The sequence below is a fragment of the Cetorhinus maximus genome, chromosome 17 (genome assembly GCF_964194155.1).
Source record: "Cetorhinus maximus chromosome 17, sCetMax3.hap1.1, whole genome shotgun sequence".
NCBI classification, from domain to species: Eukaryota; Metazoa; Chordata; class Chondrichthyes; order Lamniformes; family Cetorhinidae; genus Cetorhinus; species Cetorhinus maximus.
Window position 1 is genome coordinate 34259778 of NC_135895.1, and position 18086 is coordinate 34277863.

Here is an 18086-nt window from a genome sequence, read left to right on the forward strand (position 1 = left end):
AACATACTTTTGTTGCAAAACTCACCCTATTCCTTTGAAATGATTCTAGAAGTTGCACATGTATAGTTGGGCTCTTTTTCCTCTCTTCCCCATCCTCCCACCCCTACCCCATTGTAAACAAACTGCTTGGCCTATATTTCGACCTCTACAGGACCCAAATGAAGAAGGCAACAGAGGAAAGCCTGTGTTTTACCACGCTGGTGGAATGTCTATGGTACAGTGCATTGGAGTTATCAGCCACACCACCTGAGTAAAAAGTTCAGATACTACATGAAGCACCAAGATACTGAAGATGGCCTTTAAATAATCACAATACTGTCAAAGTCTGAAACAGTTGTTGTGCAGTATGTCACTCAGCAGATACAACATGAAGCTGACCAACTCTATTTCCACACAGACCTGCTGCAATCTCTCTCAATTGTGGATAGATGGAAATATTTGCACATAACTATATTCCACCTTCACCAACAGCCCATCCACAACTAGATGAAATAATTTCAATAATGGAAGAACCCAAACTCAACCCCCCCTCATCTCCAGGCTTCTATTTATGATTCATATAAACTAGCATTTGCGAACTATACTGATGTCTTAGATTATAAATCATTTATTAGCAAATGTATTTGATCAATGAACATGAAGATCAGTTCGTGTGTCAAAAAACACAGATTTATTTTTAGAAAGAGAAATCTTTGGTATTACACCAAATACATCTACTTGTGTGAAACCCTACAGTTAAACTGGAACTCCTTAAGAAGCCTGTAGTTTATATTAATATACGAACTAGGACCATTTGGCCCCTCGAGCTTGTTCCATAAACCTACAGAAACTTTTAATATACTATAGTCCATTTTAAACACATAGGAGTGTAATATAATATAAAACATTTTTATTACACAATAGCTAATTCAACTACCAGTAAAGTCAGTCACTACAACAAAAAGGGGTCACAATAGTTAATCCCACTAACGAAGCTCTTTCAAGTACCAGGCTAGTAACAGCAACACAGACAATGATGCTTTTATTTGGCATATTATGTAATTCTCTCAGGATAGGCGTGTCTTACATTTGCAAAATCCGTACAGCTTTGAGCAGCACTGCACTTGGGACAACTGCAAATTGATGTTAAATCTCTCTTCAAGAGAAGACTTTTACCAGGCCTGTGCAAACTAGATTCAGTCCTACTACAGGTACAGTAGTTCAGATCCAGCTATCTGAAAAATGGTATTGTCCAAAAACCAGGCCTTTTTTTTTAAAAGCAGGCTATGCAAGAATTTTAAGTGCTCTTAAAACGAGTGAAAAAGCTTACAGGCTTGCCCAGGGAGTAGTCACACCAATACTGAGTAGCAACCCGCTTCTCCTGCCCATAGTTTCCCATGGTCCAAGTGGTTGGGACAACCCTTGACCCCACAAGACCCAGCTCAGAAAGGTTTGGGGAGCTGCACTTCTCTGCACAACTTCCATTGAGTATTACTCCAGTAACCCCAAAGTGACTACAGTTTTTAAGTTGTGGCCTTACCAAAGCACTATTTAGCTTCAGTGTGGCTGCCTTAGGCTTAGATTTTATCACTGTCAAACTTTATCTAATTTACAGGTTCTGTGAAATGCCTCAGGATCTTTATCTGGAACCAGCAAGATCAGAAATCTGGCATGGACTCGGTCCCGAGGTTGCCAGTTTTGTACTTTTTACCTGTACTTGACTTATTTATGGGTTAAATTATAATATGTTTACTTCCAACTTCTCTGACCAAATAAGTGACAAAGTCACAAGGTAATTAGGATCAATACAACAGTTTTGCTGAAAAAAAGAGACATGTCTATAAGCTTTTTGTCTTGCACTCATCAGGACATTTGCAAGAATACCAATATAAGGGGGCAAACAACAGTTTATACTGTGTGAAAAGTGTGCTGATTTGTTGGAAAGTGGCTTTGCCATAAAGAATGCACCACTGATGGTAACTGACAGTTAACTGCCAAGCATTGTTTGAAATTTAAACCAGACAGCTTGACCCTGATTGGTCAAGGCATTGCCCTGAGGAATGAGTCAGTGAAATGCTGTCACTTATTTTGTTTAGCTAAAACAGGCGCAATGTATGTACATGTTCTTTTTGTCTGCAAAGAACAAAGCCCTGTGTATTAATATATGTAGCTTCCAGTACACTCAAATGCACCACATCAGCTTGACTGACAATCTTAAATTGGTTTTCAGTGTAATTCTTAGCACATTGAGGATTTAGCAAATATTGCCCAATCATGGAATCACATCTAATGTTGGACACTGTGTTCTGAGTTTTGTAAGCATGGGTTGGTTGAGTATGGTCTGTACCCTGCCTGTTGCGAACAGCGGCTGGGACATGCTATTTGATACGAACTGCCAGTCTTTGGGACGTATGGCCTACATATCTAGCATCACACTGGCACTGAAATTCATATACATCACTCATTTGTGTGACAGGCAGAACGTCTTTTTGGCTTGATGGCAAACAGCATCCTGTTAGTGGCGAATACTATTTGTGTTGCTACTGCATAGCAGCAGCATGAAACAGCTAGCTTCAGCTGTTGCTCAAATCTTTGCGATATCTTGCCCTTCCAGAGTAATCTGAGGTAGACTGGGCACTTTTCAGGGCTGAAAGTGACAGCCTTAGGCATGTTCATGAGTTTGCGTGATATACAGCGAGAAATGATTTGATCAGGGTAGCCATTATCCTGCAGGGTGTTTTTGACGTACCCTATTTCAGCATCAAGCTTGCATGCTGAGCAAATAGCTGAGGCCCTATTTACAAGGTGGAACTGTAAGAATCCCAATGCGCATCTTGACCAGTGAAGGTAGGCTTGTGGTACACCGTGGTAGAGAATCCCTCGGCAGATTTCCTTAACTAGTATGTCAAGGAAGGGGAGTTAATTTGACTGCTCCATTTCATAGGTGAATTTGAGCGCAGGATGGAGCCCATTAAGACATATAAATGGAATACTGGTAAATAGGTTAGCAATGTCAAATGAGCACATGAACACAGCATTGCTATTGATGTGCAAGTCCTGTATGGCCTTCGCAAATATGAAGGAGTCCTTCACTGGGTATGTGGAAAAATTCACTAACTTTTATACTCAAACACCTTTGCAATAATGGCATATTGCTATAGCCAGACATACATGCTTTTGTTCACTATACAAGAATGGAGATATTCCCATTCTTAAATTATGTCATCACATCATGCACATATTTAAAGTCTGTTTAAAAAAAAATCAGCTTTATTCATATCTCATTAAATAGAGGAATCAAGATAGAGGAGGTTACAAGAATGCAAGTTTTTGCACATTTTGGAACCTCAATGTGGGAGGCAACGTCAAGGAGTCAACAGCTGCAGAATTTTACATAAAAAGGGAACTCTATCTTTATTGCTTCATGAAGTTTTTTTCATTATCTTCACCACTGAAGATGGGCGGAGGTAATGTTTGCACCCATTTTGTAGATATGTTTGTGAACAACATATCTAAAAAACTAATGGGTAGATTGCAACAAAACTTGGTAGATAGGGTATGGCCCAAGGAAGAACTGATTAGTCTCTGGCAAAGATGTAGATCCAGGTCTAGATCCTGGAATCTCTTTGGCAAAGATGTGGATCCAGGTCTAGATCCTGGAATTTGTTTTAGAGGCTCTATTAACATTGGGAGGTAGGGGTGAATCGACTTTTTAAAAAGAATGTTGTGAGTTGTTTTGTTTAGAATGTTGACGATTTTAGAATGTCATGGCAGAATCTGTCAAGTCTGTCAAAATGTAAGCAGAGTTTTCAGAGCAGGTTTTTGGATATGGATTGAAGCTACCCTGGGTGGGATGGAAGGTCTTAATAAAAAATTTCCTTTTTTTTTTGGCTTTGTAGTTACAGAGCATCAACCAGGCAGAGAAAGTCTCCAGGAAGAGCTGTATAATTGAGAGAATGTTGAGTTGACACAATGTGGCGAGGTATGCGCTCTATCAAATCACAATCTTATTAAAAAATGGAACGAAACACCACAAGGCAGTATAATTAAAGGCTTAACACCACATGGAATACTTATGTAGAATGCACAACACAGAAACCAGTCATTCGCCCCAACTGTTCTATGGTGATGTTTGTGCTCCGCATGAGCCTCTTCCTACCGCTTTTAAATCATCCTATCAGCATATTCTTCTATTCCTTTCTTTCTCACATTTATCAAGCTTCCATTGAAACGCATCTATATAATTCACAATTATGTCCGGCCTTCAGCTGAAACTTACAATTTCTGTTTTATTGGAAAAGGCCTTGGATACCAGAGATTATTGTCACTCCATACCACAAGGTGCCAGAGTGGTAGAATGCTAATACACGTGCAATTCTTCATAAAAGGACATCTAGAGCTCAAGTCACCTCACTGGTTGGTGGGTTGCTAAGCAGAAATCACATATATATCCAGGAGGACAGCAAGGATGGAACTGTACCACATGGGCACATATTGCAATAAGCAGCAATAGGGAGAAACCAGAGGAGGGTGCTCTGTCCATCTCCTCAAGCTATGACAGTACTAAAAAATGAAGAATTGCATGATATGAAACAAAGGTGAAAGTACAAACAGCTGCATAACAAAGCACAACCCCACTAAAATTTGAAAAGGCATCCCTATCACCCAAGGAACCAAGTTAAAGTTCAAACAAATTATTCTCCTGAACTTCAGGCTGCAGGATAAAATGTGACATTCCTCCACAGTATATTCATGCTCACTAGGAATTAGGTCAAGGCAGATTACATACATTTTACTTGCAGTACGCACCAGGTAACAACTAAACTTATCAACTACATGATACTGATGTCTGTGCATCCCAACTCCTGCAAATAAACTACATGCCCATCATACCAGGCAAACCAATATTGGATATCAAGTTAAGTGATCTCCATGGCAGATATTAATCAAGCATCTCAACGAAAATTAGCACATTTTCTGTGTATTTTATTCAAACCATTTTCCGGAACAATCCTTCATTTTGCTCATAACCTCAGCTCACAAAAATAGAGAACTGACTCTTTGGTAAACACCTCCGTAGAAGTTCCTATCTAAAAAAGATACAAAGTAAACCAGCTCAATACAAACATACGTATAATCACTCTCTTTACCAGTATAAAAAGAAACAACAGATTAAGTTTGCCTGCCTCATGAACCAATCAATTGAAAAATGATTAGTTAACTGGCCCAACCCTTTGAAAAAGGCATATGAAAACAAGACTGTGCAGGTGCAGGCCAAAGAAACCTATGCAAATATGGCACCTATGCATCAATGTTACAGGAAGCATATCAAACAAAATGCTGCACAAGTTATAAAACTGATCAATAGTTATTCATATTGAAAAGTGTTGAACAGCAGTTGGTAAAAGCTGAGTTATTTAAAATCTCAGCGGGAAACTTTAAACAACTGTCATAACCTATATTTTCAATTGGTATGTTTGAGATGCAACTCTGAATTCAGAAATGAAACCACCAAGCCTCCAGAGGTTTTTATATAAATTAACTTAAACATTTATTAATTTAACAAGGAATTAAACACATACACATCTACAAATACTACCATAACAACTTGTAAACAAATCCCCAAATTAATCACCCCTAGGTAAATCTTCACCAAGGGGACAATAACCCACAGTCTTAAGTAGACACCAGGAAAAGCACATTTTATCTTACGAATTCAAAATGAGATCCCATGCAATTTGGTTCCTTTTTACCATTGTAGGCTTACAGGCAGCTTAGATCTTACATGCCTCTGACTCTCACATAAAACTCTTTTCTGTATATACCTAGCCTTCCCTTTTAATGCAAATTCTCATTGTATCACCAGGCCCTTTAAACTCCACCTCTTCTAACAATAAAGCCCCTTTCATAGTACCAATTTTATTAGTAATATAAACATATTGCTTGGTGTCTCCTAACTAGGTGCAAAATTTCACCTCCAATCTTTGAATGGTTTATTCAACAAAATGCAAAGGTACCCTCTACCTTACTGTTTAACATCTCAAACTACTATACATCAAAGCACCCAGTCTAGCTGGCTTTAACCCAGTTAAGACACACACACACCCCCATAGACCCGACTACAAGTCCAATTTAGAATAATTTCCAATAACATTATATACACTAATATCTTCATGACACGGAGGGAGCATCTCCATTGCACCTAATCCTTATATCTCACTTCAAAATTTAAACCCTAATCCATTAAATCTGTAAGTAATGATTAAATGCATTATTGCCAGGCAGAAAAAGTAAAAATCAATTAAATATTCAGTTCAATTCAGATGGGAAGAGAGGAAGAAAGAAAGGGATACAAGTACACTATAAGTGTCTGATTTTAAGTCCTTATTAAATAAAATTATTAAAACTCTACACGTCACTGTCAAGAAATGAAGTATTTGGGAGCCAAAATTTTCTCTCCTGTCATGTGCACTGTTGATTTTGGCACAATAGGTTGAATCAGGTGTTTTCTTTGATGGATTGCAACCAGGTCACAACAACTTTTTCCAATCAGTAGTTCTGAATGCAACATTGTAAGTGTTAAGAAACTCAAATACTTACCTTCTTTAGTTTGTAGGTCAGGAACTCCAATTCCTGAAAAACTTCAGGCCTCCTGCACATGCGCTAGCCGGGAAATGGTCACAAATGCACAGTTCGAGTTTTTTCATACCTTCAGTCAGGGACCGGCCCTGTATGCCTGCGCAGGAGGAGGAAGCAGAACAGGGCGAAAATGCAGGCCAAATTACCTGATACAGAGTGCCATTTTCTTGTAAGTGCCCTAGGGAGCAGGACACGGGGGAGTAGAGGACAGGGAAAAGGTACAAAACCAAGGAGGGGGACAGGATGAGGTCCCAAAAGGTAGTCCCAGGTAAGGGATGAAGATAGGGGACAGGAATAGGTTCCGTTAAGTGAAATTAAAGAAAGGAGCAGAATAATACGTTCCAAATTCAAGAAAGAGCTGCAGGGAGCAGACTTTAAGCAAACTGGAAGTGAGAGGAGCCGTAAAGATTGAGCAGGCAGCCGAAGGTTGGTGACTCTGTGCTGTGGGCCGTTGGGGCAAAGGTACCCCTTTGGAGCAGCAGTGTTCTGCTTGGCACAGCCAAAGGTCTGAAATTGTGCTTGGAAGGTGAAGCTTGAGTGTCCTCTGAGATCCAGAAAAAAAAGAATCTCATCAGGCGAGATTCAAATCCTGTGAGGTGGGTCGTTGTTGAAGACATTCAAGCGGGAGCAATTTTGAGAGAATTCCAAGGGAAGATCTTTAACTGGAGACTTGAAACCCTCGTGAGAAAGACAAAGTTTCAGTGAGATTGGCTGGCTCACAATGTGACAAACGTCTGGGTGGGTTGTTGAGAAATCCATGGAATTGAGTTTGGTTGCATCTGTCATCTATTGTGTAGTGTGGTGTGTCTGACCACAACTTGCCTGTTAATTCACATATACCTTATACTTACCCTGTATATTAGAGAGTATAAGATAGATAATGTAAATTGTTTTATCTTTCTGAACTGTATAGTAAAGTTTATTTATGTTTGTTCAAAACTTGTGGAATCTTGTGACTTTATTCACTTAATAAGTGTCTTGAATCTCAAACTTTATCTACTTTAAACAAAACGTTATTGGTCCCTAACCATATCTGTCACCACCCTGCCCTCCAACAATGTCCTGGGTTCTGGTCAAGGATCATACCTGTAAGCCAGAAATAAATATACACTGAAAATGTATTTTAAGGACATGGTTATAAAACCTTGCCTTAATTGAGGGCTGAGGGTCTCATTATAAAGAAGCCAGCATGGTGCAACAACTGGTACAAAATCAGGCTCCTGCTAGAGCCAGAAATATAGGCACACTTGCTCCTCGCTATATTGGGGGCTGAGAAGCACAGACCAATTTCTAGGCGAGCAAATCTTTGGCATCTTCAATAAATGGTAATTCTCGCTGTCAATTATTTTTTTAAAATCTGGTCATTTATGTTCTGCATCTGGAAAGCTTTGCACATCACCCTTCTGCCACAGGATATGAACCTCACGCTCGCCAAAAAATGGGCACTCCTGAATTTCTAGCTGCTGTTTCTATGCCTCACTTACTGTTAGATAGCAGAGTGTATGTCATGTGTATAACTCAGGGAAGCATTTAAAGCAGGTGAATGCTTAAAAACAGCCGCCAAAAATGCCATTAAAACAATAAAATGATGTGAAGCACAAACTTTTGATCTTAAATAAAAGATGGGAAAAACAATACTGAGCTTTTAGTCATTTGTCCTAATATCTCCTTCTTTGGCTCAGTATCAATTGTTATCTGAATCTCCTGTGAAGTGCCTTGGGGCATTTTCCTACTTTGAAGGCACAATAAATGCAAGTATTTGTTGTTGCAGTTGATAAGCTCAAAATGGTACAATTCCCAATAAAGCTTTTTTCAAAATCAATAAAGCAAAGTTTTCCCTTAGCAACCTCAGCTATCTAATAAGGAGGCAGCCCCATGAAAAGGCCTTAAATGGTCCACAATCTAGACTATCAGCACCAAGACAGTTCCAATAAATGGCAATGAAGAGGAAGCATTCAAAACATGGAGAAGCAATTGAGAGGTCAAGTTATGCTAACTTTTTTGATCCTGGAAGCGAAGCAAAGCAGTTCCCATAAGGTACTAAGATAAAAGCAAAATACTGCGGATGCTGGAAATCTAGAACAAAAACAAAAATACCTGGAAAAACTCAGCAGGTCGGACAGCATCTGCAACAGTTGACGTTTCGAGTCCGTATGACCCCTCATCAAAACTTAAAAATATAGAAATGAGACGAAATATAAGCTGGAAGAGGGGGGGGGGGGGGGATGGACAGGAGGAGCTCGATAGGGGGCCAGTGATAGGTGGAGGCCAGGAAGAGACTGCCAAAGATGTCACAGACAAAAGGACAAAGGGGTGTTGACGGTGGTGATATTATCTAAAGGATGTGTTAATGGGGACATTAAGGGTAGCAAGCAGGACAAGCTAGTGGCAGATGGCCCTAGTGGAGGTGGGGTGGGGGGAAGGGATCAAAATGGGCTAAAAGGTGGAGATGAAATAATAGATCGAAATAAATTTTAAAATAGGTGGGAAAAGAAAAATATATTTGTAAAAAAAAATTATAAATTATTGGAAAAAGGGGGATCGGAAAGGGGGTGGGGATGGAGGAGAAAGTTCATAATATTGAGTTCAACGATTTCAGATCAAGTCTGGAAGACTCTAAAGTGCCTAGTTGGAAGATGAGGTGCTGTTCCTCCAGTTTGCAGCTCCAGTGAAGCTCAACGCAAACAAGCTCCTCCTGTCCCACCCCCCCTCTACCAGCTTATATTTCATCTCATTTCTATATTATTTAGTTCTGATGAAGGGTCATACAGACTCAAAACGTCAACTGTATCCCTCTCTGCAGGTGCTGTCAGACCTGCTGAGTTTTTCCAAGGTATTTTTGTTTTTGTCCCATAAGGCACTGTTGCTTTCAGGTGAGAAAGAGTAAGAAAGTTTGCTTGGAGAAATCAAGAAAACACCATTTTGTTCAGAAAGAAGATTAGCCGGTGTTATGGCACATCGATCTAGTGGTAAGTGCTCAAGGTACAAGAAGTACTAATTCAAGCAGCTACCAAAAATGAGTTCTGTAGCAGTTCGAATGAATCATAAATAATACAGAAAAATTGAAAATTGCTAAAACATTTGAAATAATCATTTTTAAGTTAAAAGTCAACTGTATACTGTAAATTTATACAAATGGGAGGAGGTAGAAGAAGCCAGACAATGCCCAACAAGCCAGAAACACGGATAATCATTGAAAACTTGAAAGCATTATGTGCACAGCACTGGTCTCCATACTGATATGTGGATGACATGTAAAGGTCAACCACCTACATGCCAAAGTTGTATTATAGGTATATCTATCACCAAAAAGGACTTGCAGTAGGAAATTGAAAGAAAAGATTTTGCATTTATATATCGCCTTTCACAACAACAGGACATCTCAAAGCACTTTACAGCCAAAGCAGTTATGAAGTAATCACTATTGTAATATAGGAAAAATGGCAATTTACTCACAGCAAGGTCTCACAAATAGCAATATAATAATAACCAGATAATCTGGTTTTGTGATGTTAAGGGATAAATATTGACCAAGACAACAGGGATGACTCCCTTACTCTCCATCAAAATAGTGCCATGGGATCTTTTATGCCCACCTGACAGGGCAGGGATGGTCTCAGTTTAATGCTGCATCTGAAAGACTAACCTAAATAAGGTCTGACTATAAAGTTTAGGCAATACCTTTATTTTAAAGGCATGTCCTCTACTCCGTAGCATGAGTCACCATAATTCCCAAAACACTGTACTAATGATGCCACACAACCAACCAGGAATTTATTTGTTTCTGATGAGAAATCATTGAACTGTATTATTTCCAAGCAATAGTACAATATCTGTTAAAACAAACAGCAGCAATGGAGAAATTAGTTGATTTGTGTTCTCTTCCTCTAAAAACAGTTTGATTGCACAATCATATAAAAATCACCCTGCCAACTGAAGAATTATCATCCTTTTTACATTCATTGTTAGTGAGAGTACATACAGGGATGATTTATTAAAGCCTTTTTCTGAATCAATGGTGTTAAATTTATATGCAGGAGCAACTATTTTCACAAGTCAATTAACTCATCCAAATCAGAAATTCTCCATTCACCAGATACAACACTAAAAAAAGGCTCAATTTTAAAAGGCTTTCCAAATACATCTCAGGATTACTATTACTCCTGACTTAAGAGTGTTAAGCAACCACATTAATTAACTTATCTTCTATATTACTTGTAAAGTAAAAAAAAGTCTCAAAATCCTTAAAAGTGGAGAAGCAAATGCAGAGCAATCATGGAAAAGTTAGAAAATGATCAAAAGCAGGGTTGCTGGTGGGGTTTGAGACAGCTTTTAAAGGTAAGGAGGAGCAACAAGGCAGAGGGCAATTTTAGTCTCGCTGTTCCAAAAATGATATTCAGAAGCTACAAAGAAGGGTTGCACGGTTGATCCTAGACCTTAAGGGAGCAAAACAAGAGAAATTAAAGATTGACTTTTTTTTCCCTATCTTAAAAGGCCTAGAAGGGATCATGATAGAATTGTTTAGAACTATAAAAAGGTTTGCACAAATTGTATCCAAAGTAAGCACTTCTGGCAAATGGAAAAGTTCAGTACAAAGGAACATATCTACAAATGGAAGACAATAAAATAAATAGGAAATGCTGGCAGAATGTTTTCTCAATTTAAAGTGATAAGTATGTGGAGCAGATTAGTGACACAGATGGTGAAACAAGAAATCCTAATGGGTTTCACGAAGAAACTAGGGTAGGTTCATGTTAACAAATGGGACTCCGCATTACAAGAAATGCACCAAGGGAATACTATGGGTAGGTGGGCTAAAATGACTGGAAGTTGTCTTCTGAAAATGTTATGTCACCATTAATTTTAATGGTGGTTAGAACTACATTTATCAACGTCAAATACCCTTTGATATTTATCTGCGTAGATACTAAATTTATGAACGCAATTCAAAAGACACAGCACACCACAATGAAAGTTATTGAAATCCTGTTAGCATTTTGTCTTTCTGCACATAGTTACAAATCATTTACCAATAAAAGAGTTATCCTGGCACACATCCAAATCATCCTGTGTCAACCCAACCTTTGAGACTAGGCCTATTCCATTTCACCGCCCATGGCTTGCTTTTTTATATAAATAAAATTATCAACTAAAGCTCCATTCCCAAAGCCAATCAGCAAGACGTGTGCCTGTATAACATACGACATTCTACTTACTGAATAATCATCAAGGCTTCTTTACTAGCTCTAGACAACGGAGGTTCATGACAATAGTAAGACAATAATATTCAAACTACTTTTCCACAAAAAAAAATTGATTAAGCCCTGGACTATACATGTAGTTCCAGTAAGATATCAACATTCCAGAAGTACTTGGTCGAGTTCTTCATATACCCTGCACATGTTTTTGTATTAATATATTGTTAAGACATGCAAATGCTTACTTTAATTTTAAATCGGCAATCAGAGGTCAGGAACTTGGGCCTTCTGCACATGTGCCAGCTGGCAAGTGGCTGCACATGCAGAGTTAGTTTTTCTTCCACTCTTCAGGCTGGGAACCGGCCCAATGCGCCTGTGCAGAAGAGGGGGAGTGAAAAGGTGGTGAAACTGCAGGTCAGGTGACCTGAACCAGAGCACCATTGTACTGAGTGTCCCCCAGGGATCAGAACACAGGAGGGGGGCAGGGAGAAGGTCCCAAACCAGGGAGTGGGACATAGAGGCCCCAGAAGAAAGTCCCAGGTAGGGACAAAGACAGGGATTAGGAAGAGATCCGTAGGTATATTTAAGAGAAAGGAGCAGAGAAATAGGCTCCAAATTAAAGACAGAGCTGCAGGGAGCAGACTTGAAGCAAAGCAGGAGATCCGAGAGGGCTGCCTAAGGTTGTTGACTCCGTGCTGTGGGTCAGTACCCTTTTGGAGCAGTGGTGTTCTGCTTGACACAGCCGAAGATCTGAAAGTGTACTTGGAAGGTGAAGCTTGAGTGTACTCAGATATCCACGGAAAAGGAGTCTCAAAAGACGAGATCAAAATCCTGGACGTGGATCCTTGTTGAAGCTGTCCCAAGTGGGAGCAACGTTTGGAGAGAATGCCAAGGTGAGTTTCTTCGAATGTGGATACTGGAAGCCCTTATGAAAAGACAGAGTTTCAGTGAGACTGGTTGGCTCCTGACAAGCACCTGTGTGGGTTGTTGAAAAATCCATGGAGCCTGCTTTGGTCACATCTGTCATTAACTTAGGAGTGTGGTGTGTCTGACAGCTCACCTGTTAATTCACATGTACTGCATACTTATTTTATCTTTCCTAATCTGCATGTGTCTGTAAAAATATAGCTGGGGTGAAGGAATAGTGAATATTGAATCATATTCTTTTGTTTGTATTGAGATCTTTCCAACCATTTTGTCTGGTGTAATATAGTTCATTTTTCTTGTTTAATAAATGCTTTATTGTGTTAAAAGTTCATCAACAGACTCCTGTGAATTTGTTCAGTGAATTTTCTCCATGGTTTCAAAAAAATAAAAGTTAGGATCTATCAAGCCAGGTTTCACTCTGGGATCTGACTTGTCCAGTATTCACATCAGCTGCGATCGTAACAATATTCCAAAAACCTAATGAGATAATGACTATGCTTACTGAAGGAAATGAAAAGGATTACTTTAAATAAATAGTGCATCTTCCACCGCACTTTAAGAATATTTTTTAAACTGGTAGCTTGTCACCTTTATTCAGAATTGACAGGACTCTGGTGTATCCTCGCCCAGTGTTCATTGGTACAATTGCAGTTCCTATGATCTGATTGGTAGATCTCACCTAACCGATCAGATTGTCATCCAACCACAGTCAGAGGGTAGGACAAACTGAACTTCCAGGGTGCAGAGGCAGAAGAACAACCATTTGTATTATCTTTTCCATTTAGACTCTCCATGTTCCACTCTTCTGTTTTTGCTCTGAAATAAACTCATTGTCTTCAAGTTGAATACACAAAAGCCAGAATACACAAAATGCTCTTTTTATAGAAAACCTATCTGCGAACCACCATCTTATCTCTGCTCTTTCTAGTTCCTCATTAGATGAGCTAAGCTTTCTATTGTAGCACCTGGAGAGCTGGATACTGTACAGATCTCTTCCGCATGAACTTGCTAGGCTGTTTATGCCTTTTCTTTTCAACCTGCACGAATTTCTAATTTCCAAGCAGTACGTGGTTTTCCTTAGCAACCTATAGTGTTTTCAGAAGTTCTGAAGTAGCGAAAAGGCGTTACAGAAATGCTAGTTCTTCCTTTACTCTTAATTTGTCCCCCTGAACCGTTTAAACACGCCCGATGGTGCAGGGCCGGGCTGCAGTGGAACCCGGGCAGGGCGAAGCCAGATCCAGTCAACAGGAAACTACCCAAAAACTGTACCAGTGTAGGCCTGCATCGATCTCAGTGCAGTTAGTGCTCGGGGGGGGCGGGGAGAAGTACTTAACTTGGAAATAAAGGCCGATTCCACTGATAACCCGGTTAAAGTTAAGTTTCACTCGGAGAGTCCTAAGACAATCTGAAAAACGTATCCCCCCCCACCCCTCCTCAAAAAAAAGTTTTACTTATATTGCCCCAAATTTTTAAAAAGTGGATTGTAAAAAAAAACGTCTTTTGTATTAGTTCCTGAAATCCTTGGGACCCCAGAAATATGCGTTCGTGCTGCCTTGAAGTACATCCTGTGCATAGCATTCAACAAGTGATGCAATCAATAACGGACAATGCCACGCCTCGATAAAGAACAAAAGGAGCTGACCAACAACACTGATAAAACTTGTGCACGGGGGGGAGGTGGGGGTGGAAGGCGAGGCCGGCCCACACCGCACTCACCTGGCCGCCGAACGCTCCGCCAGTCCCGCCAGGTGATGTCTGCTGAGGGAAGAGGGGAGCAGAAGCTGAGCGAGAAGCAGCAGCGCTCTCCTCTCAGCGAGACCGAGTGTGCGTCAGCTTCCCCCCTGTGTGCTGCGCATGTCCGAGACATCATCTCCCTCTTCAGATGCCAGGGCCATTCTGCACCCTAACTAGTTCTGTATTGTAGACGTGCTCTGAGGCCGAATAGCGTTGATTTCTTTTTTTTCTCCTCCTTGTTTACGAATTGTGGGTTTTTTATTTCATTTTCGAAAAAAGGTGCACACAGAGTAAAATGTCCAATCCAGAAAATAGCATTTCGAGTAGGTTCGCACTCCCTCTCGAGACAAATCCAACGACACAAGAGGAATGAATTTTACTGGAAGTGGTCTATTTGTCCCCCTTCAACCAGAATCTTAGTTGTAATGCAGGCAGCATCGGAGCTTTGCTTTTAAATCATTGCACGTTGAAGAGTCATAGAGGTCTACAGCACAGAAAAAGGCCCTTCGGCCCATCGAGTCTGCGCCCGCCAAAGAAGTACCTAACTATTCTAAACAAAAACAGAATTACCTGGAAAACTCAGCAGGTCTGGCAGCATCGGCGGAGAAGAAAAGAGTTGACGTTTCGAGTCCTCATGACCCTTCAACAGAACTGAGTAATATTAGGAGAGGGGTGAAATATAAGCTGGTTTAAGGGAGGGAGGGGGAGGTGAGAAGTTGTTGGGGGCTGGCGGTGGTTGTAGGGACAAGCAAGCAGTGATAGGAGCAGATAATCAAAAGATGTCACAGACAAAGGAACAAAGAGGTGTTGAAGGTGGTGATATTATCTAAATTATTCTAATCCCATTTTCCAGCACTAGGCTCATAGCCTTGTACGCCATGGTTTCGCAAGTGCACATCCAAGTACTTCTTAAATGTTATGAGGGTTTCTGCCTCTCCCACCCGTTCAGGCAGTGAGTTCCAGATTCCCACCACCCTCTGGGTGAAAGAAATTCTTCCTCACATCCCCTCTAAACCTCCTGCCCCTTACCTTAAATCTGCCTTCTGGTTATTGATCCCTCCACCAAGGGGAAAAGTTCCTTCCTGTCTACTCAATCTATACCCCTCATAATTTTATACACCTCAATCACGTTCCCCCCTCAATCTCCTCTGCCTCAGTGAAAATAACCCCAGTCTATCCAATCTCTCCTCATAACTAAAACTCTCCAGCCCAGGCAACATCCTGGTAAATCTCCTCTGCACTCTCTCTAGTACAATCACATCCTTCCTATAATGCGGATTCCAGAACTGCATGCAAAGGAAGTTAATTTTTAAAATGATTTGCCTGAATCCAACTCACCCAAATCCAGTTCACCCATTCGTTCCTAGTTTGGTAACACCTGAATTTTAAAATTCTTATCCTAGTTTTTAGATCCCTCCCTGTCCTCATCTTTCTTTAGCTCCTTAACCTCTTCTAGCCCTATAACTCCGCTCCAATTCTGGTCTCTTGTGCATCCTCAATGTTATAACACAGACGGCCAGAATTTGAAGGATAGAACATTGGGGCCTATCCTTTATGCATGTATATGCTTTTACTTACAGAGACACACATTGCATGTCATACACCTCCAACAATCATGGTAGCAAGGGTGCACGAGGAGACAGGAGAGTATCTCTTTGTGAGATGGAGACCGAGTAAGTTCATGTGGGAATTTGGTGCACATGGGAAAGAGGTCCTTTAAGAAAGATTTATTGCAACTCGTAAAGTGTGTCAAATATTAGATTTCTCAATACAAGTAACGTTTATCAATAGTTGTATTACTATTAAGTTAAGGCCAAGTAAAATTAATATAAGAAAACCAAAGTAAAATAAAGTTAATGTAAGTGAAGTAAAGACAGCTCAGTCGTGTGGAATGCATGTCCTGTAGTGTGTGGAAAGTTGTGGACGCTACCAGTGACCTGGGCAACCACATGTGCAGGAAGTGTCACCAGCTGCAGAAACTTGAGCTTCGGGTTTCGGAACTTGAGCGGCAGCTGGAGTAACTGTGGCGCATCCGTGAGGCTGTGAGCTACGTGGATAGCATGTCCTGAGATGTGGTCACACCACATATTAACAGCATGGAGGCAGAAAGGGAATAGGTGACTGTCAAGCAGTCCAACAAAACCAGGCAGGTGGTGCAGGAGTCCTCTGAGGTCCCGCTCACTAATCGGTTTTCCATTTTAGATACTGAGGGCATTGGTTCCTCGGAGGAGTGCAGTCAGGGCCAAGTTTGTGGCAACACAGGTGGCTCAGCTGTACAGGAGAAGAGGAAGAAGAGGGGAAGAACAGGAGTGATAGGGGACTTTTTAGTTTGAGGAACAGACAGGCATTTCTGTGGCCATAGATGTGACTCCAGGATGGTATGTTGCCTCCCTGGTGCCAGGGTCAGGATGTCACGGAACGGCTGCAGGAGATTCTTCTGGGGAGGGGAGGGTGAACAGCTAGAGGTTGTGGTCCACATGGGTACCAACAACTTAGGTAGGAAGGGGGATGAGGTCCTGAAAGTAGATTTCAGGGAGCTAGGAAGGAGATTGAAACGCAGGACCTCTAAAGCAGTAATCTCAGGATTACTTCCAGTCCACATGCTAGTGAGCATGGATATAGGAGAATTGAACGATTAAACTTGTGGCTGGAGAACTGATGTGGGAGGGAGGGCATCAGATTTTTGAGGCATTGGGACTGGCTCTGGGGATGGTGGGGCCTGTACAAGCTGGATGGTCTACCTGAACAGGGCTGAGATTAATATCCTCACAGAGAGATTTGCTAGTGCTTTTGTGGGGTGGGTGGCAGGGGAGGTGGGGGTTTAAACTATATTGGCAGAGGGATGGGAACCTGAGGGCAAATTCGGAGCAGAGAACGGGAGGTGGAAAGTTAGTGAGTGACTCTGAAAGACAAGAAGCACAGGTTAAAAACTGTACAGCACAGGAATTTGGCAATGTTAAAAGGTATATATGTAAATATAAGGAGTATAGCAAATGAAGCCAATGAGCTGAGGGCACAGATAAGCACATGGCAGCATAATATCATCGCTATAATGGAAACGACTTAAAGAGGGATAAAAATGGTAGCTCAACATCCCTGTATTTAGAGATTTCAGGCAGGTTAAAGAGGGGGATAAAAAGGGTGGAGGTGTTGTATTATTGGTTAAAGAATCAATGACAGTTTTGAGGAGGGGTGTTATACTAAATGAAGCATCAAATGAGGTCATATGGGTTGAGCTCAGAAATAAAAAAGGGGCAGCCCCACTGCTAGAAGTGTACTATAGACCCCCAAATAGCAGAAGGGAGTTAGAAGAGCAAATATGTAGGCAAATTTCTGAGCACAAAAACAACAGGGCAGTAATAGTTGGAGACTTCAATTACCCTAATATTAACTGGGATAGAAACAGTGTGAAGGGCACAGAGGGCACAAAATTCTTGAAGTGCACTCAAGAGAACATTTTTTAGCCAGCACATAACAAGCCCAACAAGAGCGGGGCGCAATTCTAGATTTAGCCTTAGGAAATGAAGCTGGGCAATGGATGAAGTAGCAGTGGGGGACTAGTTTGGAGATAGTGACCATAATACAGTTAGATTTAGCATCATTATGGAA

At 40.8% G+C, this 18086-nt stretch overlaps 1 protein-coding gene across 4 annotated transcripts in view; it reads right to left on the minus strand.

The window, feature by feature from the left end:
- elovl8b (ELOVL fatty acid elongase 8b) overlaps window positions 1–14588 on the minus strand; it is a 46857-nt gene extending 32269 nt beyond the window's left edge. Inside the window, exons 1-2 of one of the 4 annotated variants that reach the window (XM_078560956.1) lie at window positions 14460–14578; window positions 13370–13559 (exon numbers count right to left, since the gene is read on the minus strand). Coding sequence is in view for 2 of the 4 variants with exons in the window: in XM_078560957.1 (XP_078417083.1) it covers window positions 12062–12112 (51 nt within the window). In the remaining 2 variants the exon portion in view is untranslated. Of the gene's footprint in view, window positions 1–12061; window positions 12167–13369; window positions 13560–14459 lie in introns of those variants that run through there. The other 3 variants (XM_078560955.1, XM_078560957.1, XM_078560954.1) reach the window with 3 other exon arrangements.
- Window positions 14589–18086: the final 3498 nt, after the last annotated feature.